The 24,111-nt window shown below is 35.0% G+C and overlaps 1 protein-coding gene across 3 annotated transcripts in view; it reads left to right on the top strand.

Annotated features, from left to right (window-relative positions):
* NF1 (neurofibromin 1) overlaps nucleotides 1-24,111 on the top strand; it is a 99,945-nt gene that overhangs the window by 20,315 nt on the left and 55,519 nt on the right. The window contains exons 10-34 of one of the 3 annotated variants that reach the window (XM_066979779.1): nucleotides 240-362; nucleotides 670-744; nucleotides 1,621-1,752; nucleotides 4,914-5,048; nucleotides 5,847-5,960; nucleotides 6,933-7,012; nucleotides 8,363-8,486; nucleotides 8,983-9,126; nucleotides 9,856-10,102; nucleotides 10,421-10,494; nucleotides 10,623-10,706; nucleotides 11,295-11,735; nucleotides 12,174-12,313; nucleotides 12,848-12,970; nucleotides 13,382-13,465; nucleotides 13,985-14,101; nucleotides 14,655-14,836; nucleotides 14,963-15,174; nucleotides 15,742-15,903; nucleotides 16,915-17,018; nucleotides 17,896-18,031; nucleotides 21,054-21,116; nucleotides 22,792-22,950; nucleotides 23,682-23,779; nucleotides 23,924-24,070. In XM_066979779.1, the coding sequence (XP_066835880.1) occupies nucleotides 240-362; nucleotides 670-744; nucleotides 1,621-1,752; nucleotides 4,914-5,048; nucleotides 5,847-5,960; nucleotides 6,933-7,012; nucleotides 8,363-8,486; nucleotides 8,983-9,126; nucleotides 9,856-10,102; nucleotides 10,421-10,494; nucleotides 10,623-10,706; nucleotides 11,295-11,735; nucleotides 12,174-12,313; nucleotides 12,848-12,970; nucleotides 13,382-13,465; nucleotides 13,985-14,101; nucleotides 14,655-14,836; nucleotides 14,963-15,174; nucleotides 15,742-15,903; nucleotides 16,915-17,018; nucleotides 17,896-18,031; nucleotides 21,054-21,116; nucleotides 22,792-22,950; nucleotides 23,682-23,779; nucleotides 23,924-24,070 (3,500 nt within the window). Of the gene's footprint in view, nucleotides 1-239; nucleotides 363-669; nucleotides 745-1,620; nucleotides 1,753-4,913; nucleotides 5,049-5,846; nucleotides 5,961-6,932; nucleotides 7,013-7,919; nucleotides 8,017-8,362; nucleotides 8,487-8,982; nucleotides 9,127-9,855; nucleotides 10,103-10,420; nucleotides 10,495-10,622; nucleotides 10,707-11,294; nucleotides 11,736-12,173; nucleotides 12,314-12,847; nucleotides 12,971-13,381; nucleotides 13,466-13,984; nucleotides 14,102-14,654; nucleotides 14,837-14,962; nucleotides 15,175-15,741; nucleotides 15,904-16,914; nucleotides 17,019-17,895; nucleotides 18,032-21,053; nucleotides 21,117-22,791; nucleotides 22,951-23,681; nucleotides 23,780-23,923; nucleotides 24,071-24,111 lie in introns of those variants that run through there. The other 2 variants (XM_066979781.1, XR_010825790.1) reach the window with 2 other exon arrangements.

Genomic DNA, 24,111 nt, shown 5'->3' with positions numbered 1-24,111 from the left:
TGTTTGAGATGCTGAACTTTAAAATACAAACTTTTATTTAAAAAAATGCTTAGAAGTAGTGATTGGTTTGTTTAGTTAGTATTAACAAGAATGGCAATTGAATATTTGAGTCTTAAGTAGTAGATATTGGTAGATGCAATTTGAAGAAAGTGTAATTTTTAAAGCAGCCTTTTTTCCCCCCAGTATGATTTATTGAAAGTAGACAGGAATAATCTCGGTGTCTTTTTTTATATATATAGAATTTGCTGTTTAATCCAAGTAAACCTTTTTCAAGAGGCAATCAGAACGCAGACATAGACCTTATGATTGACTGCTTAGTCTCATGCTTCCGCATAAACCCTCATAATAACCAACACTTTAAGGTGAGAACACAACTTACTGGTAAGTCGTTCTCAACATACTGTTGATGACCTGTCTATTATCAAATATATGCAAACAACAGCTGGAAGTTTGTAAATAATTTCAACTGTATAAGTATCCCTTATTGACGATTCCCTTCATGTTTTCATAATTTTTTTCTTAGCTGGTTAGAGTTTCTCATTGTCATGTCTAGATTTGACAGTTTTGTCAATTTAATAAAAAGGCTCCAGTATGATTCTCATTGTGATGTGAAAGATGGCAGAGAAAAATATGTTCCTAAGTGGCTTTTATGTATTATTTTTATTGTAGATCTGCTTGGCACAGAATTCCCCATCAACATTTCATTATGTACTGGTAAATTCACTCCACCGAATAATCACAAATGTAAGTTCTGAAAGTATTTAATTGGCCTATCTCTCTCTGGCTTCTCTTCGGATCCACATGTACTTACTAAATAAAATCTAAATACTAGACCAAATCTTGTTGCCTGTATCTATGCCTCAGAGTTGCTTGTTAATACACAAGCACATGCAAATCTTAGTTGGCACTATCCACCAATTGGATTCCCAGTTTGAGAGCTTTTCCTGATCAGGATGAAAATAGAATCAGTCAGTGTTAAGCAACTAGCCTTACTTAATTTACGTAATATTTTCTATTTCATTTATCCCCCAGCATGGTAATGAGAACTCTATTTAAAAAAAATTAGACATTTTGACAAATAGGGAAGAACATGCTACTGTAGATGTGGTGGTGTATCTAGAGAAGTAATGAAGTTGTTTAAAGTTATATTGCTTTGGTATTTGTACACTTTCAAAACAGGCACTATGCTTTACTCATGTTTAATGTGTTGAATAATACTATTTTTCAGATATTATCAAGCACTTAAAAGACTAATTTTCTATTTTGTTTAGTGTATCAGAATGATTTGAGCTCACATTAAGTGTTTGAAGTATTACTAGCTGTCTGTATCCTGAAGCCTACTGTGGTTTCCTGTATCCGTGGTTTCAGAGTTTGTGTTTGTTCAGAAGGAGAAGACATATAGTAAGCAGCTGACTTGGAAGCATTGCTTCTGTTATACTTCATTTAAACATTGACAGCTTTATCTCTACAATGAAAAAATAACACTTGTAATACTGTGTAAGATACTCATGTAAAGTTCCGTTATATTACAGCTTTATAACTTTGATATCTAAGCTAAATCATAATGTAACTCTCATGTTACCAGTTTATCTTTTGAGCATTTCTGTGTTTTCATTCTAGTCTGCGTTGGACTGGTGGCCCAAGATCGATGCCGTGTACTGCCATTCCATGGAGCTTCGCAGCATGTTCAGTGAGACTCTTCATAAAGCTATTCAAGGCTGTGGGGCACATCCAGCAATTCGCATGACTCCGGTAAAGACTTGTAAAGAAGTTGTTAAAACACAAGCCTCTTGTTTTTCCTTTGTCTCCATTCCATTACAGCTTTTTTATTCATTAACTTTAGACTGGAAACTAGAGGGAGAAAGAACATTGCAATCCAAAAAGCAACAGAGAGCCAGCCATACATGTTCTGTAAACCTTTCAGATTTTGGTGCATTGACTAACTGTTCCTAGTCAGTTAATGATGTATGTTTCTCAGTTTTTTTTCATGCTGCTTTTAAACTGGCAGTATAGCAGTATTTCTTCTGTAACTGTCCTGTGGCTAACTGTTCTTTTTAAGCTTTCTTGCTGTGTGAATAGCTAGGTAATATGTCCATTTTTATTTAATCTGAGAAACAAAAGCATTCTGTATGTGAGCATAATTTCTGAAAACTGCAATGCTTTTACCATGATTGGCATGAATATTTCTTCATTTGTCTAGCTTAATTTCCTTTGAGCAAGTTGACTGTTTGGTCTTGGTGACAGCACCAAAGTGATCTAGACTTTTCAAGCATTATGAAATAAAGCCAGTATTCCTGGTCACCTTAGGAGAAAAAAAAAAAAAAGAGGAAATTCAAATTTGTAGTTCATCCAGATTTTTTTAGTAAGTTCATATGCAGCTGCATTGCCTTTCTTCTGAACTTTCCGTGTAGGACTTCAGATGTGTCAAGTTAGCTCATTGGTTTTCTGAATTGTTTCAAAGTGCGTTTGTAGTCCCAAAGTGTTGGATGTTTGGTTTGGAAGAAGGCCTAAAATGTTGCATGAAAATATTCCTATTGGGCTTCTCATACAAAAGCAGATGATCAAAATACTTTCAGTTGAAAGCTACAACTTGTTTAACTTGCTTTATATGTGTGTGTGTGTATATATATATTTATATATACATATCTATATTCATCTGTAGAGAAAATAGCAGGGATGTTGTAATGGCAACTCTGACATTGACTGGTGGTGCTTTGTCTTCTGCTTCTTATTTTCTGTTCTTATTGGCTGCTGTCGCTCTCATGGTCAGATGCCAACCAGTCACTGTTTTGCATGGCAGTGGGCCTCTGTTGCTGTAAGTATCACCCATCGTAACTACCGCAGAAAAGCCTTTCATTGCTCTGACTTTTCTGTGCATAGTTACCACTGCAGTCACATCACTTCATCTCGGGCACAAAAGGTAGCGTGCTTTACGTGAGAGCGCAGGACTGGAGAAGACGTCTTCACTGCTGGTCCGGCAGTTGCAACACCATCCCTTACACAAAAATCTGTTGAGCTCCTTGGTAGAAGTAAAGGCTTTTTGTTGGGTGTGTTCTTTTCTTTCTAACCCCTGCTTTTTCATCACGATGCTCTTCCAGAATCTCCCTGCTCTGGTGTTTAGAACTGTTTTCTAATTTCCAGCCTAAACTTATTTGCGCCTAAGTTATCCCCACGTGTTTTTGTTCCAGTGTTGTCTGTTAGGTTCAAACTGGTGTTTATCCCATTGACGTCTGTGCAGAGAGTAGCCTTGTCCCTCTCTTTGTTTTCTGATAATCTTTAGTTTTGACCGTGTGAAGTAAATAAATAGCTTCACAGAAACTAATCAGCTTCTTTTGGCATGTGCCTCTTCTCAGAATTCACTTAGCTGTACCAAATTAAGATTTTTCACAGAATGAGTTACCACTACCACCATAGTATCAGTTTCTTGATCAGATACTTTTTGTGGTAAATTTTATTCTGTTTTCATACTAGCTGTTCAGCAAAATAGCAAGAACTTCTAGCATTTCTTGTAGAATTAAATTCTATGGTATCATGTATATACTTCAGTTATCTTGAGGATGATTTCAAGCTAGTTTAATTTTTTTGCTGAAAATTTATAAATTTAATGAAAATGAAAAACAAGTTCATGTTATTGTTTAATTGAGATTTTATCAAATAAGAAGTTAGAATAAATAATTTTAAAAGCTGAATTTCTGAAGCGTTGTATTCTGTCTTGTGTTGAATATCCACAACATTTTTTTTTTTCACGTTACTGTCTCTTAACTATTTTGGTAAGAGTAAGCAAAAATACTAATGTAATCCCTGGTGACATGAGTTTAAAATTCATGAAAATATAAATTCTGCAAATATATTGGAGAGAGATAAGAATCTTTTATGTTTGGGCGTTCTGAGGACCAATTAATGCAAGTTCACATTTTTATATATATACATGTATTTTGTGTGCATATATATATATTTTATATTTTCATACTTATTTATAGTATACATATAGTCTTTCACACACTTTAGCATGTGTCCAGATTATTTTTCTTAAGATGAAGGTGCTGCAGTCAATTGCCATACAACAGGGTGGTTCACTTTGGGGGTACTGTGCACACTGTAGTATTGAGGCATAATCTTGATTGTGGAAAATCCTTCTAACCAGTAGCATCCATATACACTTATTTCACGGCTAACACTCTGTATGACTATTAGTTATATGTATCGGTCATACTGTTAACTGGATTGTGTTGTGTGAACAGCAGTGGTAGAACACAGTACGGTTCATAATGGAGTCAAATCAGAATACCTTATATGAATTCTCAGTACATACCTTAAAACATCTTCCATTTCAGATGAGGAGGTTGAATGGTCCAGAAACAGTTTACTGATTTTTTTCAAATGGAGCTAACTTTTTTATTTAAAAGATGCATTGTGTACCTTGTGAAAACTAAAAGGTATATTTTTCAGAGGTTGTACAGATGAAAATGCTATCATCTAGACTGATTATGACAGGAAAATAGAAAATGATTTGCCTTTGAAAAAAAAAAAAATCCTTACCCTCTCATGTAATCAAGCTTACTTGGGATCCTTGGTTTGTCTTTCCTTGACCAGAGGAAATCCTCTAAATTCTTATTAGTCCTTCTATCCATTTTTTTTTGTACAGTTTGTCTTACACAAAATCTTTTCTTATATCCGTCTGCAGATCACTAAAATATTTCTTAAGTTTAAAGATATAATAGTGATAGTGTATGCATATTTAATAGGGTATTTTTAGGTAGAAGGCTAGGCAACTATACTGGAGTGAATTGAATATAATTTATAACTTTTTCATGAGTTATAGATAGTACAACCAATTTGCTTCATAAGATGTTTAATTATAACTGCTCCATAGAGTACCTTACTGACAGTGACTGTGCTTTTCCTCCTGTCAGAGTCTTACATTTAAAGAGAAGATGACAAGCCTTAAATTTAAAGAAAAACCTACTGACTTGGAAACCAGAAGCTACAAGTTCTTGCTATTATCCTTGGTAAAATTGATCCATGCTGATCCAAAGCTTTTGCTGTGTGTAAGTATGTTATATTATTCATTCTATCCCAGACAAAATCATGACAAAACAGTAAAATTTACTTTTGAGGCTTCTAAATGAATAAAGATTAAAAACATAAACCTGACATCTAGGATACCTGTCAAAGCAAAAAGACAGCAACAAAAAGAACCTGAGCAATCACAATGAAAGGGACCATAAAGCTCTGTAACTCTGAAGGGAGAAAAAAGGAAAGGAGAAAAAAACAAAAAGAAAACTAAAATCAGGCCAAAAAAAAAAAAAGAAAAGCCATCGTTTCAGTGACTAGAAAGATATTTTCTGAGATCATTGCTAGTTTCTGTTAGTATTGTCTATGGTGCTGAGTAAAATAATTTAACAAGTCTAATGTTTAACAGTGTTTTCTTGTGAATTCATGCCAGAATGAATATTCCATTCTTTTCAAATATTACCTTGTGGCTTTGCAAATCTTGTGTATGAACTCCGTGAAGCTGCAGAAGTAAACTAAGTGTCGATAAAATCTGATAATGTCTACAGTTGGAGAACATGTGTTATGCAGTGTTGCCAAAATTAGGGTACTACAAGCATCTAATCAGTGTGCTAAATATTTTCCTTTTGTCTGGTCTGTTTATTTTTTAGTTTTAAAATATTTCTATTGTATCAAAGATATAATATGCAAGAGTATCATGGCTTTAAAAAGAAATGAGGTACTCTGTTAAAATCCACTTATTGTAATTATAAAACTGTTGCTTAGCAGTTGGTTACATGGTCAGTCATTGAAAAGTTTTACTTCTCAAAGGCGCTTTCCTTTTTGCTATTTAGAATCCAAGGAAGCAAGGGCCTGAGACACAAGGTAGTACTGCTGAATTAATTACAGGCCTTGTACAACTTGTTCCACAGTCCAGCATGCCAGATATAGCACAAGAAGCCATGGAGGTAAGGGATAATGTTCTGTATGCCAAGCAGTTTGTTTAAACTAGGAAACTATTTGAAATAACTACTTCAGTATTGTTGGAGAACAATTTATTTTTTATTGCCATTTTGACAGTATTCGAACAACGCCTTTGCAGCAAAACACTTACAAACTTTGTGTTGTGTTTTTTTTTCAGAATTTGTTAGAAAAAATAGTCAAGATTTCCATATTTGTCTTTTAACTTGTATTTTCTCTAGTGTCATTGCATTTCTTTGCCTCCATATCAGACAGCCCCATGTAGTAGGGGACTTCAGATTAGATGTTTTGTTTGCCATAGTTGGTTGGGGTAATTAAGGGTAAATGACTTCTCATCAATGATTATGTTTGTTTTGAGTCTTTGACCAGTTGAATTTTTGAGATACACATTTCTTCTAAAAATTGTCTTCAATTTATAAGTAGTTGATTTTTGAGGTCTTTTAGTTAATCAGACTAAATCAAAAGCAAAAATTAAAGTTTTGGCCTTAGTTCACTAGTAAGCCCTAGAATATGGTCAGAAGCTATTCTTACCCAGGTTTTCTGTTGTGAAGGGAATAATTACAAAGAGGAAAGTATTTACTTGTCCTTGGCAAAAAGCTTGAACTACAGAAATTTTGTTGTTGCCACCAGAAGTTTATGTCTGTAAGATGTGTTGCATTAATATTTTTGCAGTTTGGATCATTCAGTAAATATTGAAGTCAAAGCCTATCTTTTAAAAAGGTTATGTTTCTAGCATGGGTTTGTATGGAAATACAAGGTAAATCTAATTGGGAATAAAATAAAATACCTTTCACATGGACTAACAGCAAACTGGTGTTCTGCTATATAAAATGCTTTTTATATCTTTTATTTTTTTAAGCAATGTAATTGACTTGTGATTACACCTATTTCTCTGCCTATTCTTAAGTGACTTGTCAATTTCTGCCTTTAAGTGAGATGCTCTTCTGTTTTGAACATAGGCCTTGCTAGTTCTTCACCAGTTAGACAGCATTGATTTGTGGAATCCTGATGCACCTATAGAAACATTCTGGGAAATTAGGTAAGTTCACTCCTGTAAATTAGAGCAATAGCTGTTTTGATTTGTCTTCTCTTTTGCAATAGCTGTGAATGTTTTGAGAAAGCTGTACAACATTGGCTTGAATCTGCAGTCAAAATGATTTGTTTTCTGATGACAAAGTAGTATTTTCCTTATATTACTTCCATTAAAAAAAAAAATAAATGTTTTGCTGGCTTTCTTAAAGACTCACTTCAATCTGTTGTTAAGGTATAGCAACAATTACTCATTTAAAAGGTTAAAGACTTGCCCTGGATTCAAGTGTTTATTGTTTGAATTCTGTTTTATCCTCTGTGGGCTGAGGGAGGGTAATGCAAAGCAATTCTAGCAGTGTGGATTTGCTGATCTTGACTCTGAAGCCCTCACCTAAGGAAGGTAGTAGTTTGCCATGACCTGTGGTCTCCATTTGTCTTTGTTATGTATCTAAGGAATTTTTATTGGTTAAAGTCATCTTGCTTATTATAACATCACAGCAGCTGTTGCAGTTGATTTCTTGGAGAATATTTAAAAAAAAAAGTTCCAAAATAATCAGTTACACAAAAAGCTGAACCAAAAAACTAGGTAACTCAGAATTCTAAGAATTGCATGAGCTAAACAATTTAAGAAAAATATTTGGTGATCTAATCTGATTTGGTACAGGTGTTTGTTTTAGAAGAAAGGGAATTAAAGTCTAGAAGGAACACTTTGACGAGCATCAACAAATTGGCCTGCGTGACTGCTAAATGTGGCTCAAGGGGCTTATTATTGGGTTAGTTTGGGGGCTGAGTCCTGCCTAGATGGGCAATAACTAAAACTCATTACTGTAATTTCTAGTAGTAGAAATGAGTTTGTGGTCTGTTCGGGCTGGGGGAAAAACCCATTAAAATTGACACTAATTTGGACCCTTTGGCAGTTTTAACAGAGAGTGTGAGGCCTGAATGGATATGAAGAAGGAACATCCCTAGATGTGTTCCTTCCAGAACAGAGTTGTGACACGTTATCAGAGCAGTGTAGGTAAACTTGTACTGCCACTGTCTGTGCTGTATCTGTTCTGTGGATAAATGGAGGACTTCTGAATCGACAGCCCTGGAGTCTGGACTTCTAACAAGTACCCAAATTGCTTAACTTCCTCTAGGGAACTATAGAGGCCAGTTGGGCGGTGGGAAGGGTCAGAGGGGTTTTGTCATTTAAAGTACACACCTATATTATATCTACTATACATTTTAAAAGAAGATGCTAGCTTATCTGTAGGATATTCATGCTCATTGTCTATTTCTATGTAAAAAGTAGTAATACCTTTATCAGACATTTTATTATTAGATGATAAAGCTAATGCTAAATTTCATTTTGCTGCAGTTCACAAATGCTTTTTTATATCTGCAAGAAACTAACCAGTCATCAGATGCTCAGCAGTACAGAAATCCTCAAATGGCTGCGAGAGATTCTCATCTGTAGGAATAAATTTCTTCTAAAAAATAAAGTAAGTAAACATTATCACCGATCTTTTGGGATCATTAAAATGAATTGGTCTCTGTTTTGTTACTGCTTTTATTTATAAGGTTTCTTTTATGATGGAAAGAGATTTAGTAGCTACTAAAGAACTAAAGTAGTTCTTTACACTTAATTGCATTTAAATTATAGTTATGTTTATGTTGGTATATATTCTGTGGAGTAAAAACCAAGAAGCCCATTGGGATTTTGGGAGGCCCCAAGGAAGGAAGAAAAAGGCATGATGGTGTGCTTATATCGAGGTGATATGTTTTGAAGATGACTCTCAAAATAGTTTACTTTCTTAAGGGGAAATGTCATTCTAAGATACCATTAATATGGGTAAATTTATAAAGCCCTCTGAGAGCACCTATGTGAAAGCTGCTGTGTAAATGTTGACGAGCTTTTTACTTTAGTGACAACAGTTCCTGAACTGCATTGTTTTAAAAGATAAGGTGATTAATTATTTTTCTTTCCTCTCTTTACAGCAATCAGACAGGAGTTCCTGTCACTTTCTCTTCCTTTATGATGTCTCTGGAGGTGGAACTAGTCAAATGTCTCTTGACCATGAGGAGATGAAAAGCTGTACTCCGGGAGCCACCCTCAGGAGAGGGAAAGGGAATTCTTCCATAGTAAGTAATATAGGATAATAATAATTATTAACATTTAGGGATAAAAAATTATGTGCAAGTAGAAATTAAATCACTGAGTGTAATTTTTAAAAATATAATTTATTATTTCTGAGGAGGAAAAGGCATACTACTATGTGCTACTGTTCTCTTTCTGGTCAATAATCGGCTGTAACATGCATAAGTTTTGAATCTAATACGCTGGTTAGTAATGAGTTTCAGAAAGTTGCACTTACTTTTTTCACATTAAAAAGTTGGTGAATCCTTTTTTCTTAGGATCACATACAGCATCTCTTCATATTTGTCAGTTGCTAATAAATCTGAAATCTCACTTTTCAATGTATTGCATCCAGTCTGAATAAACTGTGAAAGATCATAAAGTCAACCATTTCAGTAAAGTATACCCTTTGACAGACAAGTCTAGTGTTTAGCTGCGGGGAAAAGTGAAGAGGGTATTTAGAACATCTTTTTATGAGCCAAAAACTTCATTCTCTTTTTTAACATACAGTTTTTTGTTGTCAATAAGACTTTGCTAAGTATGTGGTTATCTTTGTGGAAGGAGCAGTTTCTTGCCACTGTGTTTGTGCAACAGCATATACAGTAGAGTTCAGATGTTGGTTAGGATTGTTTATTTCTACTAGAATGAAAGCAGGTATGAAAAACAATTTGGATTAAGAAAATTGCCATATTCCTAAGCAATATTACCGAATTTGGAATTCTGTGTTTCCCAAGGAAAGTACAGCAGGATGCAGTGGAACACCTATTTGTCGCAAAGCCCAAACAAAATTGGAAGTCGCTTTATACATGTTTTTGTGGAGCCCGGATATTGAGGCAGTCCTTGTGGCAATGTCCTGTTTCCGTCACCTGTGTGAAGAAGCAGATATCAGATGTGGAGTAGATGAAGTTTCAGTTCATAATTTTTTGCCAAACTACAACACTTTCATGGAGTTTGCATCTGTTAGCAATATGATGTCAACAGGTAAGAATGATGAGTCTTGGAAAATGCCTTTCTACCTGTACAATAAGACTTGTTTGGATTTGAGTTCTTTAAACAAGTTTGTATTCTTGATTTGGTTGTAACTCCTGCTTTCACTGAAATATCTTAGCCATTGAAACTGATGGAAAGAGTAGGGAATTTGGGTAACTGTTCATGAGGATTTAAAAGTGTAACAAGGAGAATCTTTCTAAACACTTTAAGGGATATGTTCCTCTTTAATAATTACTTTCAATTATCTCATATTTGATGTAGGTGGCTTTTCAAAAATTTGTTTGATAAATGTTCTGTGCTTGTTTGTAGGGAGAGCAGCTCTTCAGAAAAGAGTGATGGCATTATTAAGACGCATTGAACATCCAACTGCAGGCAACACAGAGGTAAGTTTTCTTCTAAATTTCTGTCCATTTCATATGTGTTTTTTTTCTTTCTTTTTTTTTTTTTGAACGCAGAAAAGACTGTTGCTACAAGTAGTTTTGAATTTAAATCTTCATATATCTTATTTTAGGCCTGGGAGGATACACATGCAAAATGGGAACAAGCTACAAAACTAATCCTTAACTATCCAAAGACCAAAATGGAAGATGGGCAGGTGACTATGAATTTTTCCTTAGGTTTAACCCTGTAGACATTCAGAGTAACTATTTAAGCATATGTATTTTATGAAATTTCATTTTAATCTGGAAAATGAGTTGTATAGGAGGACTTAAGCTCCATGAAAATATTCCAGAAATTAAGTCCTCTGTGCTTACTGGTAAGAGAACAAGAGAAAATTTGACTTAAATTGCAGTAAGGGAGATAGCTGAATTTAATAATTGGAAAAAAAAAAATAATGAAAACTCCAGAATACTACTAGAGAAATAAAATCTCTTTCACTGGAAATTTTCTAAGAAAAAAAAAGCTGCTGACTATCATGACTTAAATACATTTTTCTCCTACTACATAACAGGGAGTCATCTAGGCAACCCCTTTCAGTCCCTTTTTAACTCTGTTTCTTCAAATTATATAAAAATAGCTCCTCTGGATCGATTTTCGTTCATACTGTAAGATGAAAACCTTAGTAAATTGTTGAGATGGAATTAAAATGGTGGGATATGTTATGACATACTTCTAAATTCTGATCTCTATCCATTATTTATGTTTAATTGAAAAGATTTCATCTTCAGTCATTCTTTTTCAGGTTACTGAAAGTCTTCATAAAACGATTGTTAAGAGACGAATGTCGCATGTTAGTGGGGGAGGTTCCATAGACTTGTCTGACACAGATTCTCTTCAGGAATGGATCAACATGACGGGGTTCCTATGTGCCCTTGGAGGAGTGTGCCTACAGCATCGTAGCAATGCAGGATTAGCAACCTACAGTCCACCTATGGGCCCAGTCAATGAGCGTAAGGGCTCCATGATATCTATGGTATCCACTGAGGGAAATGCAGAGACTCCTGTTAGCAAATTCATAGATCGATTATTGACTCTGATGGTCTGTAACCACGAGAAAGTGGGACTTCAAATACGGACTAATATTAAAGATCTGGTGGGTTTGGAGTTGAGTCCAGCACTTTATCCAATGCTGTTTAACAAACTGAAGAATACCATCAGCAAGTTTTTTGATTCTCAAGGACAGGTAAACTGTTGATATATTCCTTCACTTGTGTATTTTAAAAATTATCGGTCTTGTTTTTCACATAGGTAATTGAAATGGGTTATCTGTTCATGTTTTCTACAAAAAAAAAAACTGCAAACGTGATTGTATTTGAGAGCATGCGTCATACAATTATCATATTTGATTCCAGGCTATATTTAGCATAAAGTAATTAAAAACATTCTTGAATTCCTAGTAAACTCTCAGAGTACAGAACTTGTGAGAGTGTTCTCAGAATCTTTAAGGTTGGTAGTGTTGGCATATTTAATGTCGATATGTATTGGAATTCTTCTGACTAGGTGATTCTAGAAAAATATTTGTCTGTTAGATTTTCTGCAGTGTATTTGATGAAAACACACTTTTTTTTTTTTTGAGTTAACTGCAAACAGGAAGTTAACACTAGAAACTTTCTTCCCATAGGTTTTGTTAACTGAGACCAACACACAATTTGTAGAACAAACCATTGCTATAATGAAGAATTTGCTTGACAATCATACAGAAGGGAGCTCAGAACATCTTGGACAAGCTAGTATTGAGACAATGATGCTAAATCTGGTTAGGTGAGAAACCTGGTTAACCTTCTGTACAAAGTTACATGTTTATGGAGTGAAGTAGACGCTTCTAGTTTTATATCTTTTCTGCTTTCACCCATGGAGAAAGAAGTTGATCCCTGTTCTTACTGTTCTGACAACTTCAGTAGTCATAAAGATTACTTAAATGATAGCGTAAAGTAGACTTCCTTTCTTCAGAACCAACCATTCCATACCTCACCCCCTTTCCTGGAAGCATTTCTGCTTTCTTTTCTGTACAATAGTGTTAGTGTTTAGAAACCAGATGAAGGGCAGGTTTCTGTTCGGTTTTATGCCAATCGGAAACCTTTTTGACCTCAAGAAACTTGGTGCTGGTCTTCAGCTGATGTAAGGCTTGGTTTGCTCACTTGGAAAAAACATTAGCCCAAACACTTGCTAACCCACTATGCAAGTCAGTTATTGTCAGCCAATGTGTAGATTATGACACAGACCTGAAAAGATTTCAAATGTGTGGGCCTCGTTTTGTACAGCATGAAGTATTTACTTTTTGCTTTTTATCTTCAGGTATGTGCGTGTGCTTGGAAATTTGGTACATGCAATTCAAATAAAAACTAAGCTCTGTCAGTTAGTAGAAGTAATGATGGAGAGAAGAGATGACCTTTCGTTTTGCCAAGAAATGAAATTCAGGTAAGAAAGCAATTTAGACATAATAAAACATCTAGGGCAGTGTAGTGTGGACAAATATAATTTTGGTTACATGTTTAAAAAAAAAAAAAAAGAAAAAGAAAACTTATGATGGTATATTTATTTCTTTTACTTTGTCTTCAGGTTTAATAGTTTAGAATCTAGTATTGCATTATAATTTTATTTTGAATGTGGGGATACTGAACGTGTGTAAAAAAAATGATACAGAGTGGGGTATTACTTGGTACAATAAAATTCAGTTAATCTTCAGTATCTGGTGGTTCAAATATGAATTTGTAATAGTAAGTGGAAACAGTAGTAGGTGTGTTTGGGGATGTGGGTTATTATTTAGGGGAAAAAACAGAAAAACAAAGCTAGCAGTTTTACGTTTTTGTATCTATATTTAATTCACAGAAACAAAATGGTAGAATATTTGACAGACTGGGTTATGGGAACATCTAATCAAGCAACAGATGAGGATGTAAAATGCTTGACAAGGTAAGAAAGGATACTAATAAACTGCTTCTAAAGTTGCTAACAGTGTTCCAGATATCATTTGATATCCACAGATCAGTTGGATTATGTGGAATTTCTGTAGTGGTAGTAATTTTAAAAAAAAGACCAAAATTGAAACTTAATTTTTTTGTGAGCAGCAAGAAAATTGTATTTAATGGTTAGCTCTTGAGGGGTCTTTTAAAATGTACAGATTTTTATTTAAATCTTTTTAATGCTATTTCTGATTTAGTGTTAGAGTTGCTTGTTTTATTTCCTAGAACTATGTCTTCATATGATACATTATGAAGAATAAAATTGTCAAAGATTATAGTGTTGAATTCATACTTAAGTTTTTTTTAGTGAAAACATTGCTTTTTAGTAGTAGTCCTATAATAATGTGTTGCTTGAACCTGTACCACAGAATGTGATTGCTATTTTCCTGATGGACACAGTTTAAAGGTTAAAAAAGGTTTAAGAAACAGTTTAACAACTGATTCTTAAAAACTTAAAACTTTTTTTCAGAGATTTGGACCAAGCGAGTATGGAAGCAGTGGTGTCTCTTCTTGCTGGGCTTCCATTACAGCCTGAAGAAGGAGATGGTGTTGAGTTGATGGAAGCCAAATCTCAGTTATTTCTTAAGTAAACACTGACTTTTAACTATTTATACTATACAGCGTCTCAGAGTAGATGCACTTAGTAGATATGACTTTTACTACCAACTAAGTTTTTCTTCTAGCAGAAGTAGAGATTACCTCGTATAGATGCCATTTCATAAATCTCTGCCTAATAGGTTTATGGAAACATTTTCATTTAGAAAATAACTACTAAATTTGTCTTTGTTTCCCCTTAATACAGACGTATCCTTAGTTCGTGGGAGGGATTAGCTGGGTTTGAAATTGCATTTTCATCCATGAAATTTAAAATCTCTTTCAAGACAGCTGTTTGTAAAGGCACACCGGTGGAATTTGTTTGCTTTGTTTGTGGGACTTATATGTGAGTTTTTAGGGCAATGCCTCCTAGTTCTTACAACGTGTTCTTTGAAAGTTTAGACTGTGCTACAGGGAAGTTTTGGGGGGGGGGGGATGGGATTTTTTGGGAGGCTTATGGTCTATTTGCTTTTGTATGCAAATCTTTCCAGACTGTTGCCTTCACAGAATCTGTTTTAACTATCCAAGTCTATCTTTTTCTTTAGATACTTCACACTGTTTATGAACCTTCTAAATGACTGTAGTGAAGTTGAAGATGAAAGTGCACAAACTGGTGGCAGGAAACGTGGAATGTCTCGAAGACTAGCTTCGCTACGACACTGCACTGTTCTTGCTATGTCAAATTTACTCAATGCAAATGTGGATAGTGGGCTTATGCACTCCATAGGTAAAGTAATTGGATAAAGCTATGCATAAATGAATACATAATGAAGACATTGGTATTTGATTTATTTTTGCATTTTCCTTAGTAGTTATGTTTTTTTTTTGTTTTTTTTTTTTTTTGTTTTATCAGGCCTGGGCTATCATAAAGACCTCCAAACAAGAGCTACCTTTATGGAAGTCCTCACCAAAATTCTGCAGCAGGGAACAGAATTTGATACGTTAGCAGAAACAGTGCTAGCAGATCGGTTTGAGAGATTGGTGGAGTTGGTTACAATGATGGGCGATCAGGGGGAGCTCCCTATTGCTATGGCTTTAGCCAATGTGGTGCCTTGTTCTCAGTGGGTAAGTTAATTCATACATTTTATTTCCTAAGTGTTTTGAAAATAATAAGACTTAAAATAATTAGGTCAAACATTTTGGGGGTGTAAGAATAGCCTGCTAAAGAGAGATTAGACCTACCTTTCGTAATAACTAGCCTTTCTTAGTATATTCTCAGAAAGTATACTAAATCCAGCTGCAAGAGATCGTGATTATCAACAGTAGTTTTATATTAAATTTCAGTTAATGCCTGGGAGCAATTTTATATACAATTATTATAATAAATGCATTTGTTTTGGTTGATGTTATTTATTACAAATTGTGTGCTGTAATGCAGACGAACAGAACTGTATGTACTCCTCAGATTTAACAAGATGAATTGTTTTTTGTTACACAGCAGAATAAATGCTTATCTGTCTGGACTAACCATTTTGAATTTGCATGAGTGGTTGTCATGAGAGATTTTTAGGCAAACAGTAGCATAGGGAAAATTTAAAACAAGATTGTGCATGCAAGATTCCATAGCAAATTTAAAGCATTAGTACAGTCTTTGACTCACTGCTCAGATGACCATTTCCTGCTTCTTTTAAGGATGAGCTAGCTCGTGTCCTGGTCACACTCTTTGATTCCCGTCACTTGCTCTACCAGCTACTTTGGAATATGTTTTCAAAGGAAGTTGAACTAGCAGATTCCATGCAGACGCTCTTTCGAGGAAATAGCTTAGCTAGTAAAATAATGACTTTCTGTTTTAAGGTATGTTACCTAACATTTCTCTCTGCTACATAACAGATCAGTAACACAAAAAGTTTAGTAATATAAAAATACAAAGCTATGAGTCTATGGTGTTAAGCACTGGAGTAAATGAATCAGATGAAAATAGTGATGAGTTTCCTTTGGGACTTAGTTAAAGTTACTCTTAGCTCTCACATGCATTTCTTAAAAGCAGAACTCCCTAAACTTTCAGTGTTTGAAATAATACTTGTAGATCTCTTATGTTCAGGCCCACCTGAAAAATACAAATCCTTCTGGAACTAACCTTTTGCCAAGACTTCCTGAGTCAACCAGTTAGGCTCAAGTTTGCAGTTAGTCCTCTTGAAAGTTTCCAAGGCAATAAATGTTTCATCTTGATTAGTCTGTGTATTCAGTATTGTGAAGAAAACTGATTGCAGTAAAAAAAAAAAATGTTTGCAAGATTTGTACATTTAAACAGACAAATATTAGATATTTAGAAAGCGTTACTTGATAAAAACAGCTAAATATATTTACAGATTTATATTACTTCGAAGTCTTGTCCTAAATAATCTTCAATCATAATAAGTCTTTTTAAACTTATGACTACCTTAGTTACATGAGTGATTTGGGGTGTAGTACCAGCTTGAAGACGGTTTCTAATGGTCTTCTATTTAAAGAGGAGAAGACAAATTCCAAGGTCTTTCACTTCAGTTTAAAATGTTGTGTAGTGCTGTACAAACGGAGCTGGGTTGTTGAGTCAGTGGGCTCTAAGAAGGATTTCCATCTGGTTATTATGGTTATTAAGTTGACCTATCATTTTCTCTAGATTGAAAATTAAATAAAATACTGGTAGCAGTTGATCACAGTTGTGTTTCAGAAGTGAGTCTTCCAGAATACCAGCTTTACAGAAATCTGGTTTATGCCAAAACAAATCAAGTGTTTTCAGGCTCTCATAACGTACAGAATTTTGGAGTGTTCCTGTGGGTTGCTCTGTTAATCTGGCCACATATTCTGATTTTCTTTTTTCAATAGGTATATGGTGCTACATATTTGCAGAAGCTTCTGGAACCTTTATTAAGGACTGTGATCACGTCCTCCGAATGGCAGCATGTTAGCTTTGAGGTGGATCCTACAAGGTTTGAGATTCAAGGCAGGGGGGAACAAAAGTATTTATAGACTTGTCTCCCAGTCATTGTGATTTCCTTTTCCTTGTTGTAAATATTTTTCTCATACTTTCATACCTTTCTGCTCCTCACTTCACCAGACACATTCATTGTATCTACCAACAGTCCTTATACCCAGGGAGAATTGTACAGAGCTGTCCAACACATTGAGATGAGTTCTGCTGCATGTCCTCTAAGCCCTGAGAGAGTAAGGAAGACAGAGAGTCCTTACAGAACCTCTTCTCCTACTTGCTACTGCATACTTCTTGTAGGCTACTAATGTGGGCGTTTTCCACTAGTACCAGAAGGCATCTGCTTTAGGTCGTTGGATTAGTTACAGAAGCAAGTTGGAATGCATGCATATTGTAATTTTTTTTTTGCTTTAATTTCTCATATCACTTCAAGACTTGGATTTAGTAGCTGTTCTGTTGTTTTGAATTTTCTTTAACTCTTGAAAAATTTTCAGAATTCTTCTTTTAAGTAGTTTGCCAAAAGATAGGCTTTATTTTTAATAGTTTAGCTGTCAAACAACTGTGTCTATCTCAGAAATTCCTTTCACAGAAACCATCATCAAACTGATAATGCAGGCCTCTTGGAATTATGAACGCTTGTCTTATTGTGGAATGATGGGAGAGAATCCAACTTACAGCTATCTGTTTATTACTAAGTTTTGAATGACCTTGTATTTGTCACTTACGTAATTTAAAATATTGATGGAATCTTTTGTGTGAAAGATTGTAAATATTTCTGTAAGATTTTTATTTACCCTGTGGGATATGGTTACTACTGAAAATATAAGCATAGTCAGTGGGATTTGATTGCTGGTTATACATTTATGGGTCTCTTTCAGATTGGAGCCTACAGAAAGCCTTGAAGAGAACCAGCGGAGTCTCTTGCAAATGACAGAAAAATTTTTTCATGCAATCATTAATTCTTCTTCAGAGTTCCCACCACAACTTCGCAGTGTGTGCCATTGTTTGTACCAGGTATGCCTGCAATGGTTGCCTGCCCCTAAACTTGGGAGTTTGTTTTTACAATTCTAGCAGTTTGCATCTTGGTCTAGTAAAGGGTGCATAGTGGGCATTTCTTAAAGAATGTTGTCAAGAGGTTTGTTTAAGAACAGGGATCTAAGCTGAAGGACTAAATGGTGTTTTAGGCCTTGGGTTGGCAGTTAGGAGGTGACTAAAATGTTATTTTTTTAAGGAATTGAATCATAGCTAAGAACTCAGACCTAATCATCTCAGTGGGAAACTATAGATTAACTATGGAGGTAATGGTTATACTTGCTTTCAACAGTTTATCACACAGGCCCTCTATAGGGAAGGCAGCGAAAAGAAAAAAAAAACAACAAAAAACTGTTGGGTTGGCAGAATGCAAAACCGTGTTTTGAATACAGAAGCATTATACTTGTTTGTTTTATTTCTGCTTTAATTGGTCCTATATAAAGTTAACTTATTAACTTTATACCTCTAGTAAACATCAATTTTATGAACAAAATAGCTACTTGTGCAGTTACTGATTTTACGTAGTTGTTTTCTGCATGAAAATCGAGACAATTCCTTCACGCGTATTTATTTCTGCAGTAATTTTTTCCAAAAATTGTCTCTGAAATCTATTATTCACATCACTGCACCAGCAATATTATTCGGTCTTCCAGTACAGGTGGACACAGTCTTACACTTTACGTCTTTTATAGAAAAACAGGTTAAAAGATTGTAAGATTCTTGTACAGAAAACAACAACAAAACTGTATGGCTTTCAGTGGCACCAAACTAGCTGCTAAAATTCCAGTAGCTGCTGCTAAAATTCCAGTAGGGGATGGATATTCCTGCTGCCTGAAGAACCTGTAGGAAATACAGTTTGCTGTCCTTCTGGAGGAGGCTGTCACGGAAGGGCTGTGCACAGCAGTTTGTGAGCTGCAGTCTCTCCGTGTTCTGGAAGAGATATTGTTGGCCTTTCTGCCATGAAGTCTGTATCTCGGGTCTGAAGTAAAGCGAGGAAAACAGATTTTCTGAGCTATGTTTGGAAGGAGGGCATGCAAAGGAGCTATCATCAACCGCAGCCGCATGTGGGAGATCGCTGCGGAAAGTGAAAGCATCCGTGTCTTAGAGAAACAAAACTTTGAACTAATTATGAGTAGTACAAAAAAATTCTGTGCAATGTTAATCATTATTCTTAGCACTGTTAATGTTTTAGCAGCTATTAATAATTTTTGTAGTGAATACTGTTGTGATTTTCAGAACTTGGAAGTGAAGACCAGTGCATCATGTTGGGACTGTTGTGGATCTTGGGTTGTTGTCCTCAGCTGTTGGGAGGAATTAGGCGTGCAAATGCTGGCCTTTTGTTTCTGCTGCAACAGCTGGTGTAAATGGCTTCTCAAGTCATCTGGCTCTCTTTCCACCTCTTGTTTTAACAGGCTGTATCCAGGTTGTGGAAGGTTTTTTCGTTTGGGTTTGTGTGTGTGTTAAATAGGGAAACGAGGCGGGCAGGTTGGTTTTCCTTCAGGATCAGATGGTCAGTCTTGCAGACACTGGCTGCAAGTGGATGTGTCACTGAAAATACCGTGTGTGCTTGATTGTTGCTTCCATTATTTGCTGGTGGTTTGTCTTGGATATTTTCCTAGAATTGCTTTATGTGCAGTTGCTAGGGTGCATCAGACTTAGATCTATTGCAGTGATACTTCGCTAAAAATTCTTCCTATGCAAACCATTTTTAATTCTGACGTGAAATGGAGTTACTGGAACGTACTCTGCAATGGGGTGGTTTTCAAAGATTCTTCTGTGGGAGCATATCAATTCTATTTTTTGCCTTTACATTGTTTCAGTTAAAAGGGTAATTTACATGATTTTTCTTAATAAAGAGGGATGGAAATTTTACTTCCTTTAATTGCAGTAGCCTGATGAATAGAGTACAGATAAGAATGCTTCCAAAGTTAACTCTTTCTTTCTAGAAGTTACACAAAGTCAGAAGTTTGTAAAGACAACATCAGTTAAATATTAACAGGTCTTGAATAAATTTGAGCTGTTTAAATTTAGCTTGGTTGGTGGAATAGCTTTCACTGACTTGCTTTTTTACTGTCACATTTTTAAGTTGTTAGAATTTTCTTCCAGTTCTTTTCTCTAAAGCTTTTATATGAACTGTTGGTGTGTGCTCATTCTCAAACAGCTAAATATTGCTAGCTTTCTATTGATAGAACTCAAGGCTTCACTTAGTATAGGGCTTTTCAGTGATGCTAGTTTATTCATACAGCTAATATGAAAGACGTAGGATTGAGCTGCAAGAGCAAAATTTACCTCTTTGCAGTACATAAGGCTGATGTACTATATCTTTGCTCAAATCCTGCTGTAAAATACAAGATAATGTGATGTTTTGTGGTGGGTCCTTTTGCCTTGAAATGAACATAATCAAGTCAGATGTCTAAATTTGGAAATCTATAATAAATTAGATGTAGATCTGCTGGCTTTTTTTTCCCTCCATTCTCCACAGAATTATTTTATGTTATTGTTTAGCTCTCAAAGTAATAATTAACCATGATGAATCACAGATCTAACTAAACTGAAGGACACACAGAGAAACATTGGGAAGATTTAAAACTCTAAATTTATTTTTAAAGTAATGTGTATATCAAAGGTATAACACTTTACTATTTCTACTATTAAAATTACTTTGGGATGGTGAAATACGTCTGAAAGCTGAATATGCGATTTAATGCCCAATATTGTATATCATGAGCACATTAATGTGGTTTGACTTTTAATCTAGCCAGAAATAGTAGAAATGATTGAAACGCAACATTTGCTTGTTTTGTATTTAGTGCTTTGTAAATAAGATATAATAAAAAAATGTGGAATAGAACCTCCATCATCAGTCTTTAGTTTATATATTTCATTTTCTGTTGGTTATGTTTGTTACATTTTACTGTGTAATTTATGTACAAGTCAACATTGGTTTTTTGTTGCTGTATGTAGTTGGTGCTGTGACCTGTTTGTGCTCATCTCTGTTCTGTAGGCAACTTGCCACTCTCTACTGAATAAAGCTACCGTAAAAGAAAAAAAGGAAAACAAAAAATCAGTAAGTTTGGAGACCTTTTTACTAGCCATTTCTTTCAAACCACAACAGAAATCTTTTGCTGTTTATTCAAAACATCTTCACTTCAGTCTATTTGAACTCACTGTAAAATCATTCTACTAATTCTGGCACAAAATAGCTTTCATTTCAATTAACACTGGAATTATTTTATATTTAAAATATTCTCTGTGTGCCTATCTGAGTAAACAAAAATACATCTTTAACATTACAGCTTAGCATTTAATATTCTGATTCCTCTACCCTTACCACCATCTTCCAAAAAAAAATAAAATGGAGAAGGAAAATATTTGGTTTGGGGAAAAATCTGAGTCTGTTTAGTTGCTTTAATACTTTGCTAGATAAAATGACTTCAGCTTGCATCCTGGGAGAAGAACAATTAACACATGGTTTGCTGAAAAAAGGCTCCTATGATTTATTTCTGATATTTTCTTTTGTTTGCCTTCTGACTAAGCAATAAAAATTAGCATTTCTATTTACTGACGGAAGACGAGCAGATTTCCCATTTAAACTTACTGTGTTAAAGAAGAGTTTAGATGTATATATTGTGATAGAGTGGTATCGTTATAAGCTAAGGCTTACCCTTTTCTTTGACAGTGACCTCAAAATATAATGTATGAATAATACTGAGGCAGAATGGAAATTTAGACTTCTATTAAATACTCCCATATTTTTTGCTATAACTGAGCAGATTAGTATCATGTTGGAATGCAAAATCTGTGTGCAAAGTAATACTTTACAAGAAAATATTATAAATAATTGCATTGCAAGATAACTTGATTGAAGTTGCTACCGAACCATAATGATTCTTGACATGTATGCGCTAATGGCTTTATCTGTTCTAAGAAGCATGATTTGAGATTGCACTAGTTATGTTTTGAAGTAGTATAGTAAGCTGGGAATTGTGTCTTATTTAAACAATTTAACTTCATATATGAAACTTGCTAATTTTATTCTGTGAAATGGTAGAATCTGACATTATGATTAGTTGATAATTGGACAAAAATATACATATAGGTATTGAATATTCATAAGACACTGGCTACTTCGCTCTGGATCATTCTGTCTTTCCTTCTTTGGTAAATCTGTTGAGATACGATGGATCTGGAGAGTATTTCTTCAAATATCTTCCTCCTTCAAATTTCGATCACTGCTGAAACTTTAAGTCTTGTAATTCACGTTGATGGAGAGGGCCTTGAAAGTAATATTGAAATAGTTATTCAAATAAAAGACCTGAGAATTTAAAAAGAATTATCTGTTTGATTGGAAGGCTGTGTATGCCTGAATGTGAACATACGGCATTTGTCCACTTTACTGTCAGTGGCTGGAATTAACTGGTGAGCAACTTTGAAGTTTACTTTCTTAGTTTTGTACAATAGCTATTGTAGGAATTTCACCCCAGCAAGAAAGTTTGTATGAAAGCTGAAGCAAGCCTCGCCAGTGTCTGGATAGCCCCCTCACCCCTTACTCGTCTTTCCTTCTCTTTCTTGATTGTCTTACAATACAAGACCTATAAAGCCAAGAGAATCCTACTCAAATCTATTGAACTTGTTTGCTATGGAAAGAATATGTAAAGTTGGACTGCCGTACAGGACTTTTCTCAGATTGCTTTGCCTTTTCTTTAATGCGAATATATTATTTATAATTCTCAACTTCATAGGTTGTTAGTCAGCGATTTCCTCAGAACAGCATTGGAGCAGTTGGAAGTGCTATGTTCCTACGGTTCATCAATCCCGCGATTGTCTCCCCTTACGAGGCAGGGATTTTAGATAAAAAGCCTCCACCAAGAATTGAAAGGGGATTGAAACTGATGTCAAAGGTGAATCAGTGTATATTTTTATTTGGCCATATTGTATGTTCTACCTGAAGTAATTCTGTTCTTCAATTGACAAGAATGAGAAAATTTAGTTAAACATTTTAGTTTTGTATAACAAAGATCACGCTTATTTAAATTGCAGTGTTATGTTTATAGATCATAGCATTACTTAAAAACAAAGAAACCAACATAACTTCAACAGTAGTGAGAATATCTTGGTATTTATGAGGTTTATAGAAGTTTTGAAGAAGTAGCTTTTTTCCTATCTTCCATCTCAGGACTGGTACCATTTTACCATTTGGTATTACTTCCTGTGGAAAAAAAAAAAAAAGGCGTGGGGGGAGCTTAATGGTTCTGTACAACTTCTGTGGCCTTATGTATATTATCTAGTTTTAATTGTTGAGGAATTACGATTTTCTTCAAATAGGCATGTGCCTTTACACCTGTTTGTGATTTCCAGAAAAAATACTAACCCTTAATAAAGCATGCTTTTGAAAGATGATTTCTTTTCCTGGTTTAAACCCAAGTAAAGCTCATAAGTGAAATCTTTTTCTAGTATTTAGAATTATGTAAAAGAAATTACTTTGTAATAGGTGGCTTGTGTGCCTTTTTTGTTTGTTTTGATGTTTCACAACAAGTTAAAATGGGTATTTCTGATAGTAAAGTTATACTGGCAGTCATAACAGTTAAGACATTAAGCCTTTATGTGCCTCTACCATCTTTTTATTATTTAGATACTTCAGAGTATTGCCAACCATGTCCTGTTTACAAAAGAAGAGCATATGCGGCCTTTTAATGATTTTGTAAAAAGCAATTTTGATGCAGCACGAAGGTAGGCCCTTTGGAATCTTTTGCAAAATTTTGTGTCATGTATGCTGTACGTGGAGATGTGTTCTTGCAGGCTTTTGACTTGCATCGGGTCTGCGTGGCAGACTTCCCTTACACGATTATGGCAATCGCTGCTTTTCAACTCTAGGTTTTTCCTCGATATTGCTTCTGACTGCCCAGCTAGCGACACTGTCAATCACAGCTTGTCTTTCATCAGTGATGGCAACGTACTTGCTTTGCACCGGTTGCTGTGGAACAATCAGGAGAAAATTGGCCAGTACCTTTCCAGCAACAGGTAAAACTTCAGAAATATGGAGGGAGCTGCTGATGGGGAGT

Source organism: Anser cygnoides, chromosome 18 (assembly GCF_040182565.1).
Source record: "Anser cygnoides isolate HZ-2024a breed goose chromosome 18, Taihu_goose_T2T_genome, whole genome shotgun sequence".
Lineage (NCBI taxonomy): Eukaryota > Metazoa > Chordata > Aves > Anseriformes > Anatidae > Anser > Anser cygnoides.
The sequence above is the reverse complement of the archived record's forward strand: the minus strand, read 5'-3'. Positions and strand labels throughout refer to the sequence as shown.